Below are 27,916 nucleotides of genomic sequence, written 5' to 3'. Positions count from 1 at the left end.
CAGAGACAACCTTTGGGAGGAACGACGGCCATGGTAGCAGGACCACCTTATCCCTGTGAACCACCAGATAGGGAGAACGACAAGACAAAGCCGCCAACTCCGACACCCTGCGAGCAGAGGCAATAGCCCTCAAAAAACCACCTCATGTGACAGCGTGAGGAAAGGGATTTCCCGTAGCTTCTCAAAAGGGAGTTTTTTGAAGATCCAACAGAAGCAGGTTCAAATCCCACAGTGGCAGAGGAGAACTTACAGGGGGAGTAAAAAGATGACCCCCTGAAGGCATATATGCACCAGTTAATGGGAAGCCAAAAGGTCTCTGAAAAAAGACTGCAAAGCAGACACTTGGCCTTGCACGGTGCTCAAAACCAGTTTCTGATCACCACCCTATTGAAGAAAGGCCAGAATCTGAGCCACCAAAAAGGAACGAGGATGGACTTCTTAAACCTCACACCAGGAAATGTACACCTTCCACATCCGATGATAAAGCTTTCGAGATGTAGATTTCCTCACCTTCAAAATGGTTGGAAAACACCAAGCCAGTTCAGCAGCTGGCTCTCAACAGCCAGGCCGTCAAGGCCAGCGACTGCAAAACAGGATGGAAGATCGGCCCCTGACACAACAGATCATCCTTGAGAGGAAGCCTCCAGGGGGCGGAATGGCAGAAAGCCCACAGACCTCGATCCTGCGTAAAAGTCACGGTAGAAGCTGGAGCGGAGGGAGGGAGGGCATAAAAACAGATGACACCTGCTCCAATGAGCCCCCAAAGCGTCTGTGGCATCTGCCAGAGGATCTCCCGACCCAACAGATCCACCTCGGGGGTGCCCCACCACCGACATATCTAACGAAACACGTCTGGATGAAGGGACCAGACCCCCTGGTCCAATGTCTGACTGAAGTAATCCACACATTAACAGTCCATGCCAGAAATTATGCAAGGCGGAGATGGCCGGAATGAACCGTTCTGCCTCAGAGAATGCCGGACACCTCCAGGACCGCTAAACACTCTTTGTGCTGCCTGGGGATTCACATAAGCCACGGCCATGGCGTTGCTCGACAACTTCTCATCGGGAGCCCATGGAGCTACTTCGATCCAGGCAAGCCTGATCGTTCGAAGTTCCAAGACATCGATGAGCAATCTGGACTCTTTCAACGTCCAAAAGCTCTGGGCCGAGTACAGGCCCAGGACCCCTCCCCACAGAATGGCATCTGTCGCAACCAATGTATAGTACAAGGGGAAAATGGACTTGCCCTGTATCAAGGTCAGGGAGTACAGCCACCTGACCAGAGAACTCGTCGCCTGACACAGACCAATCCCATAGTCCAGCGACTTGGGATACTTGTTCCATTGACCAACATCTCCATTTGAAGGAGTCTCATGTAGAACTGCGCAAACTGAACCGCCACAAAAGGTGGACATCATCAGGCCCAACACTCGCATACATTTAAGAATTAAAGTGTTTGATATACGAGACATGTTAATAAAGTACCGACATCCCAGTTGAATACTCAATATGTGGTAGAGAAGGACTACCAAAAGAAGTGGATGAGGGCTCGAGGTGTTCGAGCCTTCATCCAGAAAATACATGAAGAGTCATGGAGGAGCATAGAGAGGAAAGAAATGTAAGAAGGGGAAAAGAGCGAAGGCTGGGTAAAAAAGGGGGGGGCAAGAAACAGAAATAGGAAAAGAAAGGAAAGGGAAGGGAGGAGAAGGGGAACAGGAACAAGGGGGAAGAGAAGAAAGTATATAGACAGAAAGAAAAGAGAAGAAAAAAGAAGAACAAAGGGACAAAAAATAAAAAATGAGAAAAAGAGAAAGAAAAAAGGAGAAAAAGAAGGAAAAAAAAAAAAAAAAAAAAAAAAGGGAAGAAAAAAGGGGGGAAGAAGAACAGAACAGAGTTCCAAGAAAGAATATGAATGAGGGCTGGTGGGATTTTAATGGTACCGTAGAAAAAATCATAAAAAGGTGATAAAATCAAGTATTTTATTTATACATCATTAAAAACCAAGTAGGAGAAAACATTTGTATATGTATAAAAACATATCAGCGAATACAAACAGTACAGTGATAAAAGGTACAGACAATAGGTGATGATAAATTTATAGCTCATCCGGTGTGCAAGACCTCGGAGAATTAACCCAACATGTTTCGCAGCCTGTGTAGGGCTGCTTCTTCAGGGGTCTGTAACATGCTAAATAAGAGGAGAGTTTTAATAAACCTATGTAGAAACAAAACGAATAGTGAATAAACAAATAAAATACAGTACAACTTAATGGTTAAACATGCACATGCGGCTCCTGTGTTTACAATGCACAGCCCATCACCACAAAACATCACCCGGCAGTGCACCAAGGAGGGAGAGAGCCCAGGATCCCCACAATACGTCTTACCCACGGATGTGGAGGAGAAATAAGACAAGGATAGTCAAATGGCGTAAGTATTGTGAGCCAACCGAGGTACCTCGAGGGATACCAGTAGGGTTCAAAAAGAGAGAGCACACCAAAAATTTCCAAAGGTATATCCAAGGAAAGTGTTTGCTAGGGCAAGTAAAGGTAAAAATAGAACTTAAAAGGCAATAAATTTACCTTTAATGGTACTGAATTATATATGGCTCGATAATGAGACCGAGTGATTTGGAACCCTAAAGCTCCTATCTCTAAAGAAAGAAATATAGAATATATTAAGAGGCATAACTGATCCTGACAAAGAAGCAACTTAGAAGGACAAAAAACGAAAGGAAGGGAAAAGGGAACCAGAGAACATAGAAAGGAGAGAAAAAAGGGGATAAAACAAAGGGAGTAACACCGGGAAAGAAAGAGATGGGGAGAAAGAATGGAAAGGGAGACAAAACACACAGCACACGTTAAAAAGGGGAAGAGAAAAAGGGGGTGGGAAAAAAAGGGGGGGGAGAGGAGGAAAAACAAAAAAAAAAAAAGGGGAAGCAAATGAATGAAAAGAAAAAAGACAAGAAAGAGATGGCTACCTTACAGAGAATGCTGATAAAGTATGGAGAGGCCAATTGAGGAAGAAGCAAACAAGCGTCTATAGCTGCAGTGGGTGGTGTCTAATTGTCATGCTCGTACTGAGGTACACCAGAGGGAACCACCTATAGGTATCCAGATAGAGTTGACCAAGTAGCACAGAGCATCTAAAGGGAAGATACAACAGTAGTTTGAAATTGAGACATAGCCTCGGGGTTCGTGTGATAGCAAACCTCCAGGCATGGCCATCAATCAGACAACAGACCTCCGGGCATGACAAGCAACACGTACTTACCCACATATTTTCAGATGGAAAGCATGGCCTTCTCACAAGGATGTAAAACGCCAAACCTCCCGCTTATATACTACCTCAACCCGACGCCGGACGCATGTCATAGACATGCGCCGCAGCGTGGGTCAGATCCTCAACGATGCGCGCACCGGAAGCGCGCATAGTGCTGCACTAGACTCGGCCGCATCACGCAGCCGCGTGCAGCCATGGAGAGCGGAAGTGGAGGTAATCATACCTCCACATCCCGCACCTCCATCCGAGGATCACACATCCGTGGGAAGCGAGAGGAGGAGCCAAGGCTCTCCAACCCATAGCAAGGGCAAAACAAACCAGGCGATCAGAGGGGTGGATGAGCGTGCATTGCAAATGGAAACAAAAGGAGCAAACGGGAGGCATGTGAATGGATGACACACAGACAAAAAAAGGAATTAACATATAAACAACAAAGTGTATAAAGTCATACACCTAGTGCAACAATCAATGAAACATATATGAAGCACTACATTAAGCAATAACGTGGCGATCCGTGGCTGGGAAAAAAGGGGAGGACGAGAAGAAGGAGGGGGGGGGGGGGAAAAGGGAGGAAATTGCAGGAAAGGAAGGGAAACGTCACCAGCCAAGGACCGTCACGCTGTGTACAGTATAAAGTATCACAAATTACCTTTCCACAAATACATCAACAACTTGTGGAAATGGCCACAAGGGTCCAAAATGAGGATTGGTCAGAAATAAATCATGAAGAAAATAAATGAATATAACTCCCAGGGAGTGGTTATCAAAAAAAGCCTTACAAAGGCGCAATTCCGTCTATGGAATGAGCAAGTTTTTTGGTTTTTATTTCTCCCAGAGTCTTTGTGGCCCCATCTCATGACCGCCAGGTGAAACAAGGGACCAACGTGCAAGGGGTCGGGGTCCCACCAGGTGTGAGTGGAGTGGTGTGTTTGAATATAAGAATATAAGACAGTTTCTATCCAAGGAATGGTTTGTAGGTTAAAACCTCATTAATTCCTGGGGGTTTGATAGCATCCAGCAACTCAATCCAATAGGTTTCTTTTTGTAAGATGCGTTTGTCCCAATTACCCCCACGGGGGTCTGGGGCAATGACATCAAGGACTGTGAATTTCACAGTTTTATTATTGTATCCGTGATGCAAACCAATGTGTCTGGTAACACTCGTTTGTATGGTTCCGCCGTCAGAGTGGTAAATGTGGTCCCCAATACGTTGACTCAGCTTGCGAATCGTCTTACCGACGTAGAAGGCCCCACACTGACAGGTCATCAGGTAAACAACACCTTGCGTGTTACAGTCGGCAAAATGATGAGGCCTAAAGTATCTACCATTGGGTAATCGGACCTTAGATCCGCAACGGATCCAGGGACATTTGTCACAGGATCCACAGGGATAAGTGCCTTTTTTTGAGAATTGGGGGGTGTTGTATGGTCTGTAGTGACTTTTAGTCAAGCGGTCACGAAAGGAAGTTGCGCGTCTGAATACCAGATTAGGTCTGGTACCTAGATATTTGGCCAAGGTATGATCCTGGGTAAGGATAGGCCAATGTTTGCTGAGAATCTTACGCAAAAGGTTATCATGAGCAGAGAAGGTAGTAATAAATCTAACATTTTGATTGACCTGTTGGTTCTTGACTTTGTAGAGAAGTTCAGTTCTCGACCAGGACTTAGCCCGATTGTATGCTTTTCTGAGCAATTTTCTAGAATAGCCCCTCACAAGTAGGCGTTGTTGCAAGTGTTTGGCTTGTATTTTAAATTTGTGTTCCGTGGAACAATTCCTGCGGAGTCTTAGATATTGGGCATAAGGAATGCTATTTATCAGGGGGGTGGGATGGGCACTTGCTGCGCATAGGATCGTATTGCCAGCACTAGGCTTGCGATAAAGATCGGTATCAATAGATCCATCTGGCAAAAGGCTGATCTTCACGTCCAAAAAAGGAATCTCAAATTTATTGAAAGAATAGGTGAATTTTAGATTCATATTGTTATGATTTAATGCATCAGATCCTCTTGAGTTCCCGTCCAAATATTATTATTTGGACGGGAACTCAAGAGGATCTGATGCTCTTTTTTGCAGCTTTAAATCATAACAATATGAATCTAAAATTCACCTATTCTTTCAATAAATTTGAGATTCCTTTTTTGGACGTGAAGATCAGCCTTTTGCCAGATGGATCTATTGATACCGATCTTTATCGCAAGCCTAGTGCTGGCAATACGATCCTATGCGCAGCAAGTGCCCATCCCACCCCCCTGATAAATAGCATTCCTTATGCCCAATATCTAAGACTCCGCAGGAATTGTTCCACGGAACACAAATTTAAAATACAAGCCAAACACTTGCAACAACGCCTACTTGTGAGGGGCTATTCTAGAAAATTGCTCAGAAAAGCATACAATCGGGCTAAGTCCTGGTCGAGAACTGAACTTCTCTACAAAGTCAAGAACCAACAGGTCAATCAAAATGTTAGATTTATTACTACCTTCTCTGCTCATGATAACCTTTTGCGTAAGATTCTCAGCAAACATTGGCCTATCCTTACCCAGGATCATACCTTGGCCAAATATCTAGGTACCAGACCTAATCTGGTATTCAGACGCGCAACTTCCTTTCGTGACCGCTTGACTAAAAGTCACTACAGACCATACAACACCCCCCAATTCTCAAAAAAAGGCACTTATCCCTGTGGATCCTGTGACAAATGTCCCTGGATCCGTTGCGGATCTAAGGTCCGATTACCCAATGGTAGATACTTTAGGCCTCATCATTTTGCCGACTGTAACACGCAAGGTGTTGTTTACCTGATGACCTGTCAGTGTGGGGCCTTCTACGTCGGTAAGACGATTCGCAAGCTGAGTCAACGTATTGGGGACCACATTTACCACTCTGACGGCGGAACCATACAAACGAGTGTTACCAGACACATTGGTTTGCATCACGGATACAATAATAAAACTGTGAAATTCACAGTCCTTGATGTCATTGCCCCAGACCCCCGTGGGGGTAATTGGGACAAACGCATCTTACAAAAAGAAACCTATTGGATTGAGTTGCTGGATGCTATCAAACCCCCAGGAATTAATGAGGTTTTAACCTACAAACCATTCCTTGGATAGAAACTGTCTTATATTCTTATATTCAAACACACCACTCCACTCACACCTGGTGGGACCCCGACCCCTTGCACGTTGGTCCCTTGTTTCACCTGGCGGTCATGAGATGGGGCCACAAAGACTCTGGGAGAAATAAAAACCAAAAAACTTGCTCATTCCATAGACGGAATTGCGCCTTTGTAAGGCTTTTTTTGATAACCACTCCCTGGGAGTTATATTCATTTATTTTCTTCATGATTTATTTCTGACCAATCCTCATTTTGGACCCTTGTGGCCATTTCCACAAGTTGTTGATGTATTTGTGGAAAGGTAATTTGTGATACTTTATACTGTACACAGCGTGACGGTCCTTGGCTGGTGACGTTTCCCTTCCTTTCCTGCAATTTCCTCCCTTTTTCCCCCCCCCCCCCTCCTTCTTCTCGTCCTCCCCTTTTTTCCCAGCCACGGATCGCCACGTTATTGCTTAATGTAGTGCTTCATATATGTTTCATTGATTGTTGCACTAGGTGTATGACTTTATACACTTTGTTGTTTATATGTTAATTCCTTTTTTTGTCTGTGTGTCATCCATTCACATGCCTCCCGTTTGCTCCTTTTGTTTCCATTTGCAATGCACGCTCATCCACCCCTCTGATCGCCTGGTTTGTTTTGCCCTTGCTATGGGTTGGAGAGCCTTGGCTCCTCCTCTCGCTTCCCACGGATGTGTGATCCTCGGATGGAGGTGCGGGATGTGGAGGTATGATTACCTCCACTTCCGCTCTCCATGGCTGCACGCGGCTGCGTGATGCGGCCGAGTCTAGTGCAGCACTATGCGCGCTTCCGGTGCGCGCATCGTTGAGGATCTGACCCACGCTGCGGCGCATGTCTATGACATGCGTCCGGCGTCGGGTTGAGGTAGTATATAAGCGGGAGGTTTGGCGTTTTACATCCTTGTGAGAAGGCCATGCTTTCCATCTGAAAATATGTGGGTAAGTACGTGTTGCTTGTCATGCCCGGAGGTCTGTTGTCTGATTGATGGCCATGCCTGGAGGTTTGCTATCACACGAACCCCGAGGCTATGTCTCAATTTCAAACTACTTTTGTATCTTCCCTTTAGATGCTCTGTGCTACTTGGTCAACTCTATCTGGATACCTATAGGTGGTTCCCTCTGGTGTACCTCAGTACGAGCATGACAATTAGACACCACCCACTGCAGCTATAGACGCTTGTTTGCTTCTTCCTCAATTGGCCTCTCCATACTTTATCAGCATTCTCTGTAAGGTAGCCATCCCTTTCTTGTCTTTTTTCTTTTCATTCATTTGCTTCCCCTTTTTTTTTTTTTTTGTTTTTCCTCCTCTCCCCCCCCCTTTTTTTCCCACCCCCTTTTTCTCTTCCCCTTTTTAACGTGTGCTGTGTGTTTTGTCTCCCTTTCCATTCTTTCTCCCCATCTCTTTCTTTCCCGGTGTTACTCCCTTTGTTTTATCCCCTTTTTTCTCTCCTTTCTATGTTCTCTGGTTCCCTTTTCCCTTCCTTTCGTTTTTTGTCCTTCTAAGTTGCTTCTTTGTCAGGATCAGTTATGCCTCTTAATATATTCTATATTTCTTTCTTTAGAGATAGGAGCTTTAGGGTTCCAAATCACTCGGTCTCATTATCGAGCCATATATAATTCAGTACCATTAAAGGTAAATTTATTGCCTTTTAAGTTCTATTTTTACCTTTACTTGCCCTAGCAAACACTTTCCTTGGATATACCTTTGGAAATTTTTGGTGTGCTCTCTCTTTTTGAACCCTACTGGTATCCCTCGAGGTACCTCGGTTGGCTCACAATACTTACGCCATTTGACTATCCTTGTCTTATTTCTCCTCCACATCCGTGGGTAAGACGTATTGTGGGGATCCTGGGCTCTCTCCCTCCTTGGTGCACTGCCGGGTGATGTTTTGTGGTGATGGGCTGTGCATTGTAAACACAGGAGCCGCATGTGCATGTTTAACCATTAAGTTGTACTGTATTTTATTTGTTTATTCACTATTCGTTTTGTTTCTACATAGGTTTATTAAAACTCTCCTCTTATTTAGCATGTTACAGACCCCTGAAGAAGCAGCCCTACACAGGCTGCGAAACATGTTGGGTTAATTCTCCGAGGTCTTGCACACCGGATGAGCTATAAATTTATCATCACCTATTGTCTGTACCTTTATCACTGTACTGTTTGTATTCGCTGATATGTTTTTATACATATACAAATGTTTTCTCCTACTTGGTTTTTAATGATGTATAAATAAAATACTTGATTTTATCACCTTTTTATGATTTTTTCTACGGTACCATTAAAATCCCACCAGCCCTCATTCATATTCTTTCTTGGAACTCTGTTCTGTTCTTCTTCCCCCCTTTTTTCTTCCCTTTTTTTTTTTTTTTTTTTTTTTTTTTTTCCTTCTTTTTCTCCTTTTTTCTTTCTCTTTTTCTCATTTTTTATTTTTTGTCCCTTTGTTCTTCTTTTTTCTTCTCTTTTCTTTCTGTCTATATACTTTCTTCTCTTCCCCCTTGTTCCTGTTCCCCTTCTCCTCCCTTCCCTTTCCTTTCTTTTCCTATTTCTGTTTCTTGCCCCCCCCTTTTTTACCCAGCCTTCGCTCTTTTCCCCTTCTTACATTTCTTTCCTCTCTATGCTCCTCCATGACTCTTCATGTATTTTCTGGATGAAGGCTCGAACACCTCGAGCCCTCATCCACTTCTTTTGGTAGTCCTTCTCTACCACATATTGAGTACTCGCATACATTTCCAAAGGGACGACCACTTGTGTGCTAGCAACAGTTGCATCGCAGAACGCACCTTCTGCAACTGCTTCAGAGAAAGGAACACTCTTGCTAGAGCTGAATTCAGAGTCAGCCCCAGATAATCTAAGCTCCTGGTTGGTACCAGGGCAGACTTCCTAAAATTCGGAAACCACCCTATCTCCCACAAAGTCGAGAGAGCAATTTCCACACTGGCCGTCAGAGCTGACGGAGACTCCGCTCGCAAGAGGTGGTCGTTCAGGTACCCCAACAAAGCAATCCCCCACTGAAGCCGCAACGCTAAGACCGGGACCAACACGTTCGTGAAGAACCAAGGAGAGAAGGCTAGACCAAAGGGTAACGCCACAAACCGATAGTGCTCCTTACTCACAGTAGCGGAGGAACGCTGATGCCAAATGCAAATAGGAATGTGAAAATAGGCATCCTGACATCTAAGAAGCCAGGGAAACCCTTGATGCAGGGACACCACTGAGGTCCAGAATCGGACGAACTTGCCCTCCTTTCCAGGAATCATAAAAGGGTATAACTATAAACCCCAAAAAACGTTCGGACACCGGAACAAGGACGAACACACCCTGGGACAACAAGTTCTGCCATGCCCACAACAGAGCTTGCAGCCGATCTGGGGGCAGTTGCACATTGGAAGGAAGGAACCTTTTCAAAGGACAAGAAGCGGATACAACCACCACGTGGACCCCCTGGTCGCTGACCCGGCAAGGCCAAGGCACCAGAACCAGCGAAAACGCCCCCCCCCCCCCCATGTAAGACATGGATGGGGGGGGCAAACCATGCTGAAAGGGCCTTGTCAGCAGGCCTGAAAAAGCCTGGCAGACTAGAAACCTCTTGAAGAGGCTTTTAACCTTTTTTCTAAGTCCCTGGGTGACGAAATAACTTCTCATGGGCTGAAAAGGAAGTTCCACATCGCCAGCGAGGCACTTTCCCAGTGGAAGGAAGGTACTCTTACCCCCCGTCAGACTCCTAATAGTGTCATCTAGCGCTCGCCCGGAAAAGGCAATTCAGCCAGGGCCGTTTCGGAGATGTGATCCGAAGACCTACACTTCAGCCACAAGATACGCCTAAGCACCACTGCCGAGACAGATAGCTTAGATCCCCACAGAAACCACACCAAGGATGCATCGCAGACAAACTGCAGACCCTGGACCAACCGATCCGCCAGTTTGCCATAAGCGCGCGGGGGGGGGTCACCCCCCATGGTCAGACGCAAAGACGTTGGCCACCCAGTCAGTGTCTGAGACACCAGAGCGGAGGTCAAACCAGGCCCCAATAAGGCACAAGCCATAGTAGAACATGTAACAGGCCTTAGCGATTCTGCCCCCCCCCCCCCAGTCCCCCAGTCAGCCCGATACCTAAAAGCTGAGGATGCAACTACTGGAAACATGGTTGCCTTAGTCAACCTGAAAATAGGGGAAACCAACCACTAGTGCGATCATCCACTTCCCTAGAAGCAACTCCTCAAAGGGATGCCGGACAGCAAAGCGTCTTGGGACCATCAAGGGTCATATAGGACGCACCGAGCACATGCAAGCACAATCGTCAAAATAAGCTGGATAAGAGAAACCCATACCCACACAGGACGACCTGTGGGTGACAAACAGAATAAATATGTCCGCAGCAGTCTCAGGTGCATTCTCCAACATAATAGCTCCAGCAGTGGTCAGTGCATCTACCAGCACCTTTTTTTATGCAGTACAGCAGCCATGGAGGAATCATCCTCGCTGATCTAACGCCATCCTTACCCGGCACAGGGGGTCAGACTCAATGCCCGCAAAAGGGAGGGGGCCATCAACAGGACCATGCAAGGAGGCCCCCGCGAGCGCCCTTTCAAGGAGGCTCGTATAGGAGGCCGCAAACCAACCACCCTAAGGGGAGCCACCTGCCACTAATGTGTGGGCCACGACCACTGGGAAAGGTGGATACCCCACAGAACCATGGCAGCAAAACCTGCCTGGGACCCTGTCCCCCCCTAGAGCTGCCCTACCAGAAGGGGGCGCCTAGTAGGCCACTAAACCGGGGGCTAGATTTTAGGCCGTGGCCTATTTTTCTGGCCGCCCTGCCACAAGAGCACGATCCATACGACTAGCCAGGGGAGGCGGAGGGAAGACAGATGTCCCGAGGTACAATGGCAGCTATAGCTGCCACATCTGGGGCCGCCACATACAAAATCCAGCAAGTAGGCCGCAAAGTCGCGGCCTAAATTATTAGCCTGCCCGACAACATGGTACTCGGGCCCGCAGAGATAGGGCCACCTGCCCCCCAGGGCCACACCATAGTAGGCCCACCATGGGCGACAGCACACTGCAGGCACCAAGGCCAGGGGCACTCACAGCCGGGGCACAAATCCCCCCCCCCCCCCTTCATAAGCAGAGCCAGCTCAATTGTTAGTGACCAATGAAATTAAACTACACAACATATGATAAACATTATAGTGCTAAATAAATCTAAATAAAATCTCAGTGCATTAAATAAAGTCCATATGAGCCAACAAAGTGCCAGAGCTCGATGAATTCTTCTGGTGAATTTAGAGTGCCACTCCGTGCTCCCCTCCTGAAATCCCCACTCACCAACAGTATAATTCAAGCAGGCATAAGCATGCATGTAGGTATGGTTCCTTTCTTTCTCCTATGATTGCAGGGCAAAACGTGTGATTCAAGCAGTCATACAATGCTTCTTGGAGCAAACCATGCTAGTAGAATCCCTCTCCTTTTCTGGTGTTTTCAAGGCTCTCCGCAAGAACGTGCGGCAGGAAAGCTCACTGAACAAATGAACGAGGTCACTCCTGAGGCACATAATTTGAAGAAATTCAGCCTGGAATGGCAGGGTGATTTAGAACTGTTGCAGGAGTCCTTCCTGCAAATGGACTGTGATATTGAGTTTGCACTATACTTTAGCTTTCAGAAGATTATAAATCTGTTCCTCGGCAGTAACTAGCACCAGAGTAAACCTTTTTATTTCGGTCCTGAACTATTGTCCTGCTTCTGGCATGACTGGGTTGGATGAACAAATGACCTGAATGCCTGACTAATCCTACCTTATACGTTACACATAAGCAGCACCTTCATAATATTCACATTTTGGGTTTGTACATTAAGCACTTTATATAACACCATAGCGCAGATATACTTATATTTTTTTTCTAGAGCCAGATTAATGCCATCCTAGGGGATGGGGGGTCAGGGAGTACCCCCGCCCCACACCATATCCAGGGAAGGAGAGGAGGGGGCCCTTATTTACCGATCCAGGGAAGCGTGCGGGTAACACTCCCAAGACATAAAACTTCCTCACCACTGAAGTGGGGGAGCTGTCGGCCAGAAGGAACTTCGCGATTCAGGCCGAGATCCGGTCGTATGAGACCTTGCGAGACATTTAACTCCCGGGCCAACCCCCCTGTCCAGTAGGGCTATGTTGCACGCAATCGCTGACCAGGCTGAGGGGACCACTGGAACTGCAATAGTCCCTCAGCCCCGAAGTTGACAGAAGATCTCCACGGGAAAAAACGGGATCCAAAACCCAAAAAGCAAAAACATAGACAAAAATGCCAGGACCTAGGGCCTGACAGGGAGAATAGGTCCTGCTCCTGAACTAGGCAAACAAAAAACTGAGTAACTCTAAGCAGAGAGGGGGGATTTTGCTAGCTGAACACAGCCCACAGAGCATAGCCAAGCTTTTGTATTGTCTACCTAGTCCTACTCCTGTAGAAGGCAGCATAACCCTGTGGTGAAGAACAAGTCTGTCAATGAACGGAAGAGAAACATTTATTATATATCATTGGCATTGGGTAGATCATACCTGATTTTTTTCCATTCAATTTTTTTTCAACACCAACAAATTATGCACAGATGAACTTTAGAATCCATCATTACAACCACACACACGTACCAACTAGTTTTTCAGTATATCTTTGGGCTGTGGGAGGAAATGCGCACAGTGAGCAAATGTAAACTCGTAAACATGCATATACGGGACCCAGAGCTCCAAGGCAAATACACAATAAGATGTATGGTCAGGTTACACATTTAATACTAGGGATCAACTGATTATCGGGGGGCGATATGCACTTTCCCCGATATATCGGAATCGGCCCCTGAGGTGACCGATATTGCGGGAAAGTGCATGTACCAGAATGATGCCTGCAGCTAGAGGCATCACCCCGGTACCGGCGTCCATAGGCGACGGTCGGCTGTCTTGTAACGACAAACGATGCGGCTGAGAAGCTGCTCGGCTGTCATTACAAGGAGCGGGAGGGGACGTCTCCCCCCTACCGGGAGACCCGGGCAACCAGCATGCACGGCCCCTGAAGAGAAGAACCGATCAAAGCTGCATTCGGCTCTGATCGGGTCTCCATGTAAAAACCCTTACATGGTACTCGGCGCCAAATTCAAAAATGCGTTTTGAATTCTTTTAAGTGCAGAAGTCTTTAATGTATGAAAATATCGGCAGATACCGTTATGCGGTGATAACCAAAATATCGGTATCGGCAATAAAAAAAAAAAAAAAAAAAAAAAAGATATCGGTCAATCACTATTTAATACCAACCTCATAAGCAGCACCTAAGTCTTGAAATTTTTCTTGTGCTTGGGGGTCATCTGGATTTCTGTCTGGATGCAACTGCAAAGCTAGCTTGCGATAGGCCTTCTTTATCTCCTTTATACTAGCTGTTCGTGATACGCCCAGAATTTTATAGAAATCACGTCTGCAATAGAAAAGAGTGGCAATCACTTTAAAGTCATATCATAGAGACAAAATAGTTAAAGGAGATATTTCATTAAAAATAAACTGGAAATGTTCAACAACAGATCAAATTACACAAAAAAAATGTTCTATTCATCCTCATATACACAGAGTTACTCCAAGCAAACCCTGGTTTTGCATACAGCGGAGAAGAAAGGGTTAGAACCTCTGTCAGGAATTTATTGCTCTCTGTATTCCCTTTTGGGAATATTTCCCCTCATTTGCTGCCAAGTTAACAGTTAGTCACCAACGCAGGAAGTGAGGGAAAACTCACAATGGAGACAAAGACCAAATCTAAATCCAAAAAAATTCTGTATGCCAAACCTTCCTCTAACAACTGGATTTCAGACTAATCTCCAATGCAGGCTTTTACCCCCCCCCCCCCCCAATCTGTAACTTGTGTCTGTAGCCCATAAACATGAACCCAAAGGCATAATTTACTTATAGGACCAGAATGACTGCTCATATAAAGATTGATGCAAACAATTTAAAAATGTGTATTTTTTTATTTAATTTGCCTACGAATGGACAACTTTCATTCCTTAGTTAAAACCTTTATCCCGAAAGGAAAAAAAAAAAAAAAAAACACGTTTCTGTAACTGCCTAAATAGTTAAAAAAAAGTGTTAGCTGGAGTTTTGGCTTTAAGTAGTTACAGCAACAGTTTATGTTCCTATTGGGGTTAAGGCTCGGTTCACACATCTGCGATGGCAGACATCGCATGTGATTCTGAACGCACTGCTCTGAAAATCACATGTGAGGTCTGTGCGATGCAAATTCAGCCATACAGATAGTGTGGCTAAATTCGCATCTGATTCGGCACAAACACGCACAGGACCCTTTTTTGGGTCCGCAGCAGAATCGGATTGCATGATGGTTCACACCTATGTAATCCAATTCATGTCCGAAGGTCAGATTGCACTGCGATATGTGAACTGATCTGGGGGTGTCGTTAACTTTGAATTGACAACCCCAGCGATTCGCATATGGCAGTGTGAACTGCCTGTGTTGGGATTGCGTTGCGGGAACCCGCAGTAGATTCGCAGGGTTCCCGCATTGCATAAGTGAACCAGGACTGAAGGTTTTACATCAGTGACTAAAAGCAGCTCATTGTTACTGTCACTTTTGATACCACCGTTCGTGTCAATGGAAGCTGCAGGACTTGGGAGTCAACCCGCAAGGGTGCCCCTAGGGAAAGCGGCTTTCCGTGGTGGCACCCGATGAAGAGGAGGGACCTGGAGTGCCGGCAGGGCACCCGAGAAGAAGAAGAGGATCGGGGCTGCTCTGTGCAAAACGATTGCACAGAACAGGTAATACGTATAGGCATGTTTTTTATTTTTGTTAAAAAACAAAACAAAAACAAACAAACAAACAAACACGAGGGTCTACAACCCCTTTAAGTACTTAAACCAAGCAGCTAAATTTCATTATAGAAATGTTCCCAAATAATTGTGTCGTATGCCATAATGGATGTTATTCTAAGCAAACTTTTGCAGGTATGATATTACCACTAAATACAGTAATCATAAAAAGAAAAATGTAAAAAATGTTGACAGGTAGGATTTTTTGACAGTGGTAATGTACACCAAGTCTTAGCATACAATTACGGCACCCCTCTATGCCATCTGTGAGTATAGCATTGATCCCAGCTGGGCCATTCAAGCAGCTGAACAGACCAAACCCAGAAGAAAGACCAGGAGAAGAAGAATGCACCAGGAAGCATCCTGGAGGGCAGTGTTTGACAGGTAGGTCTGCCATAATGTGCCAATATGTGATGCATAATCATACATTATGGAATAAAGCTCCCGAGGCACATTTAATAAAAAAAAAAAAAATTATATATATATATATATATATATATATATATATATATATATATATATATATATAATATTAAATGTACTAATGCTGATTTAAAGTCTATGTCATAGTTTAACATCTATATTAAACACAAATTTACGTTCTTCACGGTGCATATAATGGTTACACAATTAATGGGAGAACACAACTTACCTGCCAATAAATTATTGCAAGGTGATAAATTTTAATGCAAGGTACCCACCTTTATCCTACAAATACAAGCAACTTCCAGCAAAACAGGCTTGATTCCACTAGGTACATAAAAATTGAATGCATGTTTGTTAGTTTCCTAGTGGAATCTATTGGGCTGCGTTTCGAGGAAGGAGATGCCTAGGTAATGGGGCCATGACAGGAAGGTATTGCACAGGGCTGGTCATCAACAGAAGACCTTCGAAAAACCAGAGGCCGAGCCCATCAGATCAAGGCATACATGCACTTGGGAAGTGTGGGGGGGGGGGGGGGAGTAGGGTAGTTTAGGCAAGGTAGGGGGGCTTGTTTTAAAGTGCTCTTTATGATCAAGTTAGGTAAGCTTCATTAAGTAGCAACTTAATACCACCAACGCTCTTCAAAAGCAGCAGTTGACTTATTACTGTCTACTTGGATTCCATGGATTGATGCTAACCAGGTCCTGTGTACATAAGGAAAACAGAAATAAACAAGGACTAAAATGGTTGGTTACACCATGAACAAAACACTGATCACGACCCCTACACACTGCATTGGGGACACAGGTAAGTGTGACTCTAGAGGTGTTCTGCATTCCACATTAGGGCTTTAAACTTACTATTATTAGATTAGTGATTCAGCAGGTTAAACAACATTCACGTTTCACTGCACATGCCAAGTAATAAGCAAATACTTAACACACACTTTGCAGCCATCTTAGACCTCACTGGACATTTAGCCCTAGGGCATGAGATCACGACACTTTTATGTTGGTGGAAGGCACAGGTGCACCATCCAGCCCCACTGTTTACAGCCTGTAAAAAGGCTACGAGAGGCTAAAAGCTGCTGCTGGACAGTGCACCAGGTGTTATTTAACCACTTAAGCCACGGAGGATTTGGCTGCCCAAAGACCAGGCCCCATTTTATGATTTGGCACTGCGTGAGTTTAACGGACAATTGCGCGGTTGTGCGATGCTGTACCCAAATGAAATTGACGTTCTTTTTTTCCCACAGAGCTTTCTTTTGGTGGTATTTGATTACCTGTGCAATTTTTACTTTTTGCGCTATAAACAAAAAAAGTGAGACAATTTTTAAAAAAAAAAAAAAAAAAAAAACACAACAATATAAATGAAATTCCCCAAAAAAAAAAAAAAAAAAAAAAAATGTAAAAATCAAAATTTAACATTTTAGGCCAATTTGTTTTCTGCTACCTATGTTTGGTAAAAAAAAATCGCAATAAGCTTATTTTGATTGGTTTGCGCAAAACTTATTGCGTTTACTAACTAAGGGAAAGATTTTGTCATTTTTATTGTTTTTTTTTTTAACGAGTAATGGCGGTGATCTGCGATTTTTTTTGCGGGACTGCGACATTGCGGCGGACAGATCGGACCCTTGACTGACATTTTGACACTTTTGGGGGTACCAGTGACATTACTACAGTAATCAGTTCTATACATTCGGAAAAAGTTTTCCCCTTGGGGTGGGACTTTAAAGGCACTAAAAATAATATATAACTTGAGCCAAAATATACAATTAAATGATTGTATTAAAGAACATGAGTACAAAAAAAAAATGTATATTAAAAGCATATGGCAAGCTGTCTACAATTCATAATGTCATGGGGCAAGAACAGATACCGCTGTGTTGAAGGTGAGTGCCCGACGCGTTTCAGAGACACAAATCAGAATTCCTTCTTCAGGGGCAACCTTTAAATAGCGGTAGTATCTGCCGAATGACACTTTACAATATGAGCCTGCCAATAACATTAAAACCAAGAAGCTGGATTGCTCTCATCCTTGCATTGGGGTGCCTTATTCAAAGAAATGGAAGAAATATATAAACACGTTCTTGCGCCTGTGTGCCCGTCAGCTAAAGGCTGAGTGGGGACAACTGGAACCCACAAACACTGGGAGATCTTGGCAGTAACGGAAGTTCATATGAGGACGTGTCTTAAAACATCCACCTTCAAGCAAGTGAGCACTCATATGAACTTCCGTTACTGCCAACCCCTGGGGGGTCCTGATATAAGGAGGAACCTTTATAACAGTGCCCCCTTACATCAGTGACCCCCCCTCAGACTGGCCGGGCAGCACTGTCACTGACCTCCTCTTAGGTGCACCATGCTCTGGTTTTATCCTGTAGTTTCCTCTCCCCAGTCCACACATGTCTGACTTCTCCTGTGATCCCCATCCCGACAGCACTCCCACTTTTGACTCCTCTCCAGACATGATAAAAGACAAGAGATGGTCAGAGATTACAGACATGATAGAAGAGATGGTTAGAGGCTGTGGACATGGTACAGGAGGTGGTCAGAGGCTTTGGACATGGTACAGGAGATTTTCAAAGGCTGTGGACATGTTACAGGAGGTGGTTAGAGGCTGCGGACATGATACAGGAGGTGGTCAGAGGATGCGGACATGGTACAGGAGATTTTCAAAGGCTGTGGACATGGTACAGGAGGTGGTTAGAGGCTGCGGACATGATACAGGAGGTGGTCAAAGGCTGTGGACATGATACAGGAGGTGGTCAAAGGCTGCGGACATGGTACAGGAGATTTTCAAAGGCTGCGGACATGGTACAGGAGATGGTCAAAGGCTGCAGACATGGTAGAAGAGATGGTCAGAGACTGCGGACATGGTAGAAGAGATGGTCAAAGACTGCGGTCATGGTAGAAGAGATGGTCAGAGACTGCGGACATGGTAGAAGAGATGGTCAGAGACTGCGGACATGATACAGGAGATGGTCAGAGACTGTGGACATGATACAGGAGATGGTCAGAGACTGTGGACATGATACAAGAGATAGTCAGGGACTGTGGACATGATAGAAGAAAAGGTCAGAGACTGCGGACATGATAGAAGATAGAAGAGCACTAGGGGGGGCCGGAGAGCACAGGGGAAGCAGAGAGCACTGGAGGAGCTGAAGGGCATGGGGGGGGGGGGAATAGAGAGAATTAAGGGGGGGTTTGGAAAGCATTGCAGGGGGGTTGGAAGGCACAGGGGAGTGGAGAGCACTGTCTGGGGGGGGACAGGAAATTTCTGAGGGGGGAGCCAGGGAGCACAGGGGGGTGGAGAGCACTGGGGGAGCCAGAATAAGAGCACGGAGGGGGCTAAGAGCAGGGAGGGCTAAAAGAGCACCAAAACAGAAAATGACTTTTTTCCCCCCCATTTCCACAACACATTCCACAACATGGGCAGTCGGCTTCTACATTCCATATCACATACCACAGTACGGGCAGTCGGCTTTTACATTCCATAGCACATACCACAGTACGGGCAGTCGCATTCCATATCACATACCACAGTACGGGCAGTCGGCTTTTACATTCCATAGCACATACCACAGTACGGGCAGTCGCATTCCATAGCACATACCACAGTACGGGCAGTCGCATTCCATATCACATACCACAGTACGGGCAGTCGGCTTTTACATTCCATATCACATACCACAGTACGGGCAGTCGGCTTTTACATTCCATATCACATACCACAGTACGGGCAGTCGGCTTTTACATTCCATAGCACATACCACAGTACGGGCAGTCGGCTTTTACATTCCATAGCACATACCACAGTACGGGCAGTCGCATTCCATATCACATACCACAGTACGGGCAGTCGGCTTTTACATTCCATAGCACATACCACAGTACGGGCAGTCGGCTTTTACATTCCATATCACATACCACAGTACGGGCAGTCGGCTTTTACATTCCATAGCACATACCACAGTACGGGCAGTCGGCTTTTACATTCCATAGCACATACCACAGTACGGGCAGTCGCATTCCATAGCACATACCACAGTACGGGCAGTCGCATTCCATATCACATACCACAGTACGGGCAGTCGGCTTTTACATTCCATATCACATACCACAGTACGGGCAGTCGGCTTTTACATTCCATATCACATACCACAGTACGGGCAGTCGCATTCCATAGCACATACCACAGTACGGGCAGTCGGCTTTTACATTCCATATCACATACCACAGTACGGGCAGTCGCATTCCATAGCACATACCACAGTACGGGCAGTCGGCTTTTACATTCCATAACACATACCACAGTACGGGAGAGAAGCAGTCGGCCTGACACCCCCCAGTGCACGCCCCCCGTACGTCCCTGAGAGCGGGACAGTGAATGCACGATTTCTCAGTTTCAGGTTTCAGCGAATTAATCCACCGCAGGGTTCCCAGCCTGTCACGGTCTATTCATATTGAAGAGACCAGTGATCAGGCTTCAGCGCTGCGGCGGATTAATCCGCCTAAACCCGAAACAGAGAAAATAGTCCACTTACTGTCCCCCGCTCCCACAGAATACAGGGGGCCCAGAGACAAAAATAAAAAGTTGAACAACACTTTTCCATGACTTTTCCAAAACTTAGTAAGTTTAGTCATTTTCCAGGACTTTTCCAGGCCTGGAAAGTGTCATGTCAAAATCCCATGACTTTTCCAGGATTTTCATGACCGTACGAACCCTGTATGATGTATGGATGTATGTATGTATTGGCCTAAAAAGGTCAGCAGATCTCTATTCATCTGAGAGATTTAGGACAGATTGGGTGTCAGAGCAGCACCCCACCACTGCAGACACAAAGAGAGCTTTGATGTATTTCTGTGCCTGCCAATGTATCGACATCTGTCCTACACAAACCTCTTTTTCCATTATAGTGAGGATAGATGTTAAGCCGATCACTCACTGATCACAATTTCGATCTATTTATAGGTTTCCTGGCTGCACATAAGTTGATCCACTGATCGACTTCTGTACAACCAGCCTGTCAAGTTAATCCTGATCGATCAGTGCTGCTAGCTATAGCCAGGAGCACTGATCATTGTATTCTGATGGCAGGGAAGTCTCCCCGCCATCAGAACACAATGGCATGATGGGAGAATTCCCCCATCAACATCAAATGTGTGGATGGGAGAAATGGGGCCTTATTTTTTTTTCAAAATGCTAGGTAAACAGGAAAAAAAAAAAAAAAAAAAAAATGATGAATGTATGGGCTGCCTTAGTCAGCCCAGGACTTTAAATTGGGGATTTCTATCATATACAGTATCTCACAAAAGTGAGTACACCCCTCACATTTCTGTAAATATTGTATTACATCTTTTCATGTGACAACAGTGAAGAAATGTCTCAGGTGTGAATGGGAGTAGGTGTGTTATATTTGGTGTTAGCGCTCTCACCCTCTCATACTGGTCACTGGAAGTTCAACATGGCACCTCATGGCAAAGAACTCTCTGAGGATCTGAAAAAAAGAATTGTTGCTCTACATAAAGATGGCCTAGGCCAGGGCCATGAAAACCGTAGCTCTCCAGCTGTTGCAAAACTACAAGTCCCATAATGCCTCTGCCTCTGGGTGTCATGCTCGTGGCTGTCAGTCTTGCTATGCCTCATGGGACTTGTAGTTCTGCAAAATCTGGAGGGCCACAGTTTCCATATCCCTGGTCTAGGTTATAAGAGTATTGCCAAGACCCTGAAACTGAGCTGCAGCACAGTGGCCAAAACCATACAGCAGTTTAACAGGACAAGTTTCACTCGGAACAGGCCTCACCATGGTTGACCAAAGGAGTTGAGTGCATGTGCTCAGCGTCCTATCCAGAGATTGTATTTGGGACATAGATGTATGAGTGCTGCCAGCATTGCTGCAGAGGTTGAAGCGGTGGGGGTGCGGTGGGGGTGGGGTGGGGGGGGTCAGCCTGTCAGTGTTCAGACCATACGCAGTATACTGCATCAAATTGGTCTGCATGGCTGTTGTCCCATAAAGAAGCCTCTTCTAAAGATGATGCACAAAAAAGCCTGCAAACAGTTTGCTGAAGACAAGCAGACTAAGGACATGGATTACTGGGACCATGTCCTTCCTCAGAGGCTCCTCAGGTATGAGATATGTATACTTATGTAGCAGGATTCACAGCCGTTTGCTGGATGTGGGTCCGCCAGGGTTACCGCTAGCAACAACAGCAAATTTAAACATGTTCTCCAAGTATGAGCAATGAGACAAAGAACAGTCCAGTATCTTTAGGTTTTTTTGGTTTATTAAGAACGTGGATGGGAGAAGGGATGAGTAGGATACTCCTCTGGCTCAACTAAATACAATGCGAGTGGGACAACTAGAAAAATTCCTGCCGACGCTGACTTGACGCTGGCTGAATGCCGCTCAACGCCATTTGGCGCTGGTTAACGCTGGCAGCCTGTTAACACTGAAATGACTTCTGACACTCTCTTGTGGCACAAAGTCCTTGTTAAAGCTTCCTTATCACTTTCCTTTGTGATAGCTACTTGTACATCTGCTGCAACGCTTAACTCTTCAGGGCCGGCACGGGCACCCTATTTACACACACTTCTCTTCAGGGCTTAAACATTGGCCCCCCCTTTCTAAGCCTCCTACTGGTTATCTGGCTCCTGCATCCCTCTGACCTTCTGGAGTGGTCCCCTCATCCTAGGCAGACCCCTGGGCAGTTTACAGTACTCACAATACTGCTTTCCTGGAAACTTCTGCCCCAGCAGCTCCACTCGGTCCTCAGCACTGGATCCCTCTCACTGCAGCTCAGCTCAACCTTCTGTCTTTAAGGCCGACTGCCAAGGACCTTTTCATATGCTGACAGGAGGAGAGACAGCCGTAACCCTCCTCCTGGGACTTAGCTTCCTGCCAAAGATGCTCTGTCATGTGTCCCCCTCAGACTTATACCCCCCTACCAGAATTCATTGCGGCAGATTCTGCCCTCTGGCATAGATACAAGCCCTGGTGTGCTATTGGTAAAGTTTCTTCCACTGCCCAATAAGAGCCCTCGCGTTGGACACAGTGGAGAGACTCCCCAAGCTCAAACAGGCACACCTGGGAACACATGACAGCCTAGCTGAACAATCAGACCCTCCCAATAAGCAGGCAGCCCCCCCCCCCCCATGGGTTTTCCTAGCACCTACCTAGGAGGGTGCTACACTTACATAGTGCTAAACTGGACCAATTGAAGAATGCAATACAGATCATAGCTGGAGATCAGCTTTAAAGTAGGTCATGAAAGATGTTATGGGGCAGTCACCGCTTGAACCGTCTGTTCAATCGGTGTTCAAACTGTCTGCTAAACAATCTGTGATCATTGGGTGAGACGTTAGAGAGGGTCATCCTTAAGGCCCATACACATGATCAGAAAATCGTATGAAAAATACTGCTTTCTAAGCAATCGTACGATATTCTGATTGTTCGTACACAGCTCTTCGAGAGCCGATTACGACAATTCATATGAAATTATCTGATGGGACAAGCACAAAAATATTTCTCGTACGTTTTTTCCTTTAATCAGTCCAGTTGTCGTCCGAAAATACAATAAAAGACATGACATCCCTTCTGATATTTTTATTCTGTCGTACAAGAATTTTCGAAACCTCTTATTTTGGATATGAGAATAGCATGCAAAATAAAAAAAAAAAAAAAAAAAAAAAAAAAAAAAAAAGGACGATCATTCGTCAAATAATCTCATCGTGTGTACCAGGCATTGGGGTCACCATAAAATTTACATTGTGCTAAACTGAACCAATTGAAGAATGCAATACAGATCATAGCTGGAGATCAGCTTTAAAGTACACTGGTCATGAAAGAAAAGAGGTTATGGTGCAGCCACTGATTGAATGGTCTGTTCAATCGGTGTTCAAACTGTCTGCTAAACAATCTGTGATCATTGGGTGAGACGTTAGAAAAGGTTCATCCTTAAGGCCCGTAAACATGATCCGAAAATCGTATGAAAAATACCGCTAAGGGATCGTACGATATTCCGATCGTTACTACACAGCTTCTTGAGAGCCAATCACGACAATACAAGACATGACATCCCTTTCAAATTTGTATTCTGTCGTACGAGAATTTTCGTAACTTCTTATTTTGGATATAAGACTTGCATGCAAAAAAAAAAATGGAGATAATTTGTTAAATAATCTCATTGTGTGTACCAGGCATTGGGATAACCATAAAATTTACATTGTACTAAATTGAACCAATTGAAGAATGCAATACAGATCATAGCTGGAGATCAGCTTTAAAGTACTCTGGTCATGAAAGATGTTATGGGGCAGTCAACACTTGGACTGTCTGCTCAATCGATGTTCAAACTGTCTGCTAAACAATATCTGATCATTGTGTAAGACGTTAGAGAGGGGCATCCTAAGGCCAAGTTCACACCTGAAGTCTCAAAACACCCAACAAGCAAAATTCCATTCATTTCAATGGCCCCTATTCACATATGAGTGTTTTGTCTCCTGAAGCAAAACACCTGAAGCTCAAACAAGTACATGAGCTTTTTTTGTGGCAGATTACAAGTGTTTTTGTTAGATGTCAATTAGTGATCGACCGATATCGTTTTTTCATTGCCGATACCGATATTTTGGTCATCGCGTATCGGTATCAGCCGATATTTTCGTACATTTAAAAAAATGTTTTATTTTTTTTACTTGACAGGTACTCTTGTGGAGGGATCTGGGGGTCTAAAAGACCCCAAACCCCTCCTCTGCACTTAAAAGCATTCAAAAACGCCAAGTTTGGCTGTTTTGAATGCTGTCATTTTTTAAAATCTGGTGCCAGTACCCGGAAGTGATGTCATGACACACTTCCGGGTTTTTGCATGGAGACCCGATCAGAGCCAAATGCAGCTTTGATCGGGTCTTCGGCGGCCGTGCAGGCTGGTAAGACGGGAGATGTACAAAGAGCAATTGACTCCTGCGCTTGAGGGGTTGCCTTGCGGCTAGTATCCCAAAAAATGCGATTTGGGTCTGATTGAAGTTATTCCGGCTGTGCTGCCACTCTCATCGGGTCGTGGTAACCCAAACAGGTTCTGCAAAAAGAATGGACAGAGGGCGCACCAGCCTAGCACATTATCTTTAAAACAATTTATTGTTAACATACATACACATTATACTCACAGCTCTGATGAAGGGGGAACACCCCGAAACGCGTAAGCGTTTTTTTGGAGGTCCACATCCTTCCACGGCCTGCGGCAGAAGATGATGCCCAGTGGACATTGCTCATACTTGCCCATGTTTCACAATTGCCTTGTGAGTATAATGTGTACGTATGTTTACAATAAATTGTTTTAAAGATAATGCGCTAGGCTGGTGCGCCCTCTGTCCATTCTTTTTGTTAAGACAGGAGACCCGGGCGAGCCGCGAAAGGAGGGGGGGCGGACGTCCCCTCACACTCCTTGTTATGACAGCCGCATTGGTTGTCATTACAAGACAGCCGGCCGTCGGCTATAGACGCCGGTACCGGGGTAATGCCTCTAGCTGCAGGCATCACTCCGCTACAAGCACTTTCCTGAAATATCGGCAACATCGGTCACCTTGGTGGCCGATTCCGATATATCGGGAAAAGTGCAGATCGGCTTTGCCCATAATCGGTCGATCCCTAATGTCAAAGCCTGCCTCCAAACACCTGCAAAATAAAAACACCTGAAAATGTTACGCTCAGGTGTGAATGGAGCCTTAAGGCCCGTACACACGATCTGAAAATTGTATGAAAAATACCACTTTCTAAGCGATCGTAGACTTTTCATAACCTCCTTTTTTCGATAGGAGACTAGCATGCAAAATAAAAAAATGGACGATTATTCGTCAAATAATCTTATCGTGTAGGGTCAACCATAAAATGTACAACTTTAGATTTACCAAAACACACTATAAGATTTTCTGAAGACTTTTTCCTTTAGATTTACCAAAACCATATAATATGAGGTCAAACCTAAACACTTTCAATTTGTATGCAATCTGGCAGGCCCTTGCACTACATAGAAAAGGTAAATCTGAAGGAAAAAGTCTTCAGAAAATCTTATAGTGTGTATGGCCCTTTAGTAATATAAACACCAACCTAATGTATCTAATCAGGCAGACCCCTGCACTACATAGCTGTTGGTAGATCTAAAGAAGATTGTGCAATCAGATGGTAAGGTGTGTGGTAAGCTTTGGGCAAGGCTGTAGTATGCTAAAGCTGGATACACACTATACAATGTTCTTTAGATTTTTTCCTTTAGATTTACCAAAACCAGATAATATGAGGTCAGACCTAAACACTTGTATGCAATCAGGCCGGCCCTTGCACTATATAGTTGAAGGTAAATCTAAAGGAAATCCATCAACAAAAGTTGTATAGTGTGTATCCAGCTTTAATAATGTTGGACGTGATCTGACATCATTGGTGAGTGACTTCCTGCTGAGTTGGTGGAGTGTGGTTGGGCTCCTTTTGGTCAGCCTCCAGCGTTTCAGAGGCAAGGGCTTTTTCGTCAGGCTTAGAGCGCTGACATTCCACTACATGTCTTACCTTTTCACTTACCTTCCACTTTAACCCCCCCAGTAATGATCACCCTCATATTGGCACTTAGGTTGTTGTCCCGCATGCTGGAAAATCTCTGTTCAGGGTGAGGCTGAAAGGGCAATATTCATAGCTGAGACTGCTGATCTCCTGGCTCCTTCTGCTGACCTTTATGCCATAACTGGAGGCAGCTGTGACAAGAGGGTCAGGTGGGGGCTGTTCCTAGCAGACTTCAGGCGACAATGTATCAAAAAAACAAATGTTTGGCATCATAGGCACAAGGAGAGGTAAGTACTTACCATCTTTTATAGGTTTGCCCAGGAATGTTTAGTATACTGACAGGTTTGCTTTAGGTTTCCTGATGCCAGCACCTGATGAAATTCTACATCAGGCAGACAAAAAGAAAAAAAAAAAAGGGGGAATCGCAGAACCACATTCTGTATTCTTCTAAATGGTAAGGAGGCGGATAAGAGCAATGAATATTCAGGCATTTCACATACAGCAGATGTGCTGATTTGCAGCAACCATTACTGGCCAATCAGTTCACCCCATCCATGGATGTCACTGATCTACATCTCCTGCTGGTAACACAACCGTCTATAGGGATGTGGAACGAATAAAAAACCAAGCTGTTCCATATTTACAATAGCATTCATTGACTTACCCTGCACACACCATGCTCAGCATGTACACGACTAGCAGGCAAATGCTACTCAATGACAAGGAGCCGATCCTCATGGTGGATGAATGAAATCAGTCACCAAAACACAGATACTCGGGGTCCTTCGCCTGTCACCGCATCCACACCGACCGAACTTGCCTCACGTCAGTCTACACAGAGACCTGGATCTCCCATACAACAGGTATTGAAACAAGCACAGCTAATCATACAACACAACGTCAGCTCCAGCCGGGGGTCAGACAGCCAATCACCACAGCTTCCATTTCATTTCCGGGATCGCCTGTCCAACCACATGCAAAGACATGGCAAATTACGGTTCCCACTTACTCCACCAATCGCCTCTGAGAGTGTGAACAACGGGCGTGGCCAGCGCACGAAGTAGGAGTGTCCAGCGCGTAGGATAGGCGTGTCCAGCGCGCAGGATAGGCGTGTCCAGCACTTGTAGAGGGCGTGGTCTGAGCCAAGAATTAGCCAAGTGGTCACGTGCCTTCATGCTTCCTGAGCCGTGCGACCGTTGACGTCCGAGCTCAGAGGGTGAGTGTGATTGGTCAGTGGATCGGTGGGCGTGGCCTAAGCCCTATAAATATAGGAGCGGAAAGTAAAAGCGCGCGTTTGTGCTTAGGAGAGCAGAGAGGAAGGTTGTGCTCTCACAGACAGCACTGGGCTCGTGAGCCGTATACAGCTGCTGTCGGCAAGGATTACACCTCCCAGCGATCTGCCTGCGCAGGAGACTATGACTTCCGTCATATACTGTAAATAATAGGGTCCCAACCTGGATTTATATGCTACGGGCTACAAATCCCAGCATGGATTTTTCTATACATACTACAACTCCCAGCAATCTGCCTCTACGAGAGACTACGACTTCTGTCATCTACTGTAAATACTGGGGTCCCAACCTCGATTTTTCTATTTATGTACTACAAATCCCAGTAAGGATTTTTCTTTAGATGTACTAATCCTAGCAAGGATTTTTCTTTAGATCAGGGGTGG

At 45.3% G+C, this 27,916-nt stretch overlaps 1 protein-coding gene across 1 annotated transcript in view; it reads right to left on the bottom strand.

Annotated features, from left to right (window-relative positions):
- The window catches only part of LOC309562353 (dnaJ homolog subfamily B member 11-like), a 57,866-nt gene extending 30,707 nt beyond the window's left edge, over positions 1–27,159 (bottom strand). The window contains exons 1-2 of the mRNA XM_082266507.1: positions 26,906–27,159; positions 13,722–13,878 (exon numbers count right to left, since the gene is read on the bottom strand). Of these exons, the coding sequence (XP_082122633.1) occupies positions 13,722–13,878; positions 26,906–26,979 (231 nt within the window). The 5' untranslated portion in view covers positions 26,980–27,159. The remainder of the gene's footprint in view (positions 1–13,721; positions 13,879–26,905) is intronic.
- Positions 27,160–27,916: the final 757 nt, after the last annotated feature.

Source organism: Pelophylax lessonae, assembly GCF_965119305.1.
Source record: "Pelophylax lessonae genome assembly, chromosome: 8".
NCBI classification, from domain to species: domain Eukaryota; kingdom Metazoa; phylum Chordata; class Amphibia; order Anura; family Ranidae; genus Pelophylax; species Pelophylax lessonae.
Note: the sequence above shows the minus strand (reverse complement) of the source record. Positions and strands in the feature narration are given on the sequence as shown.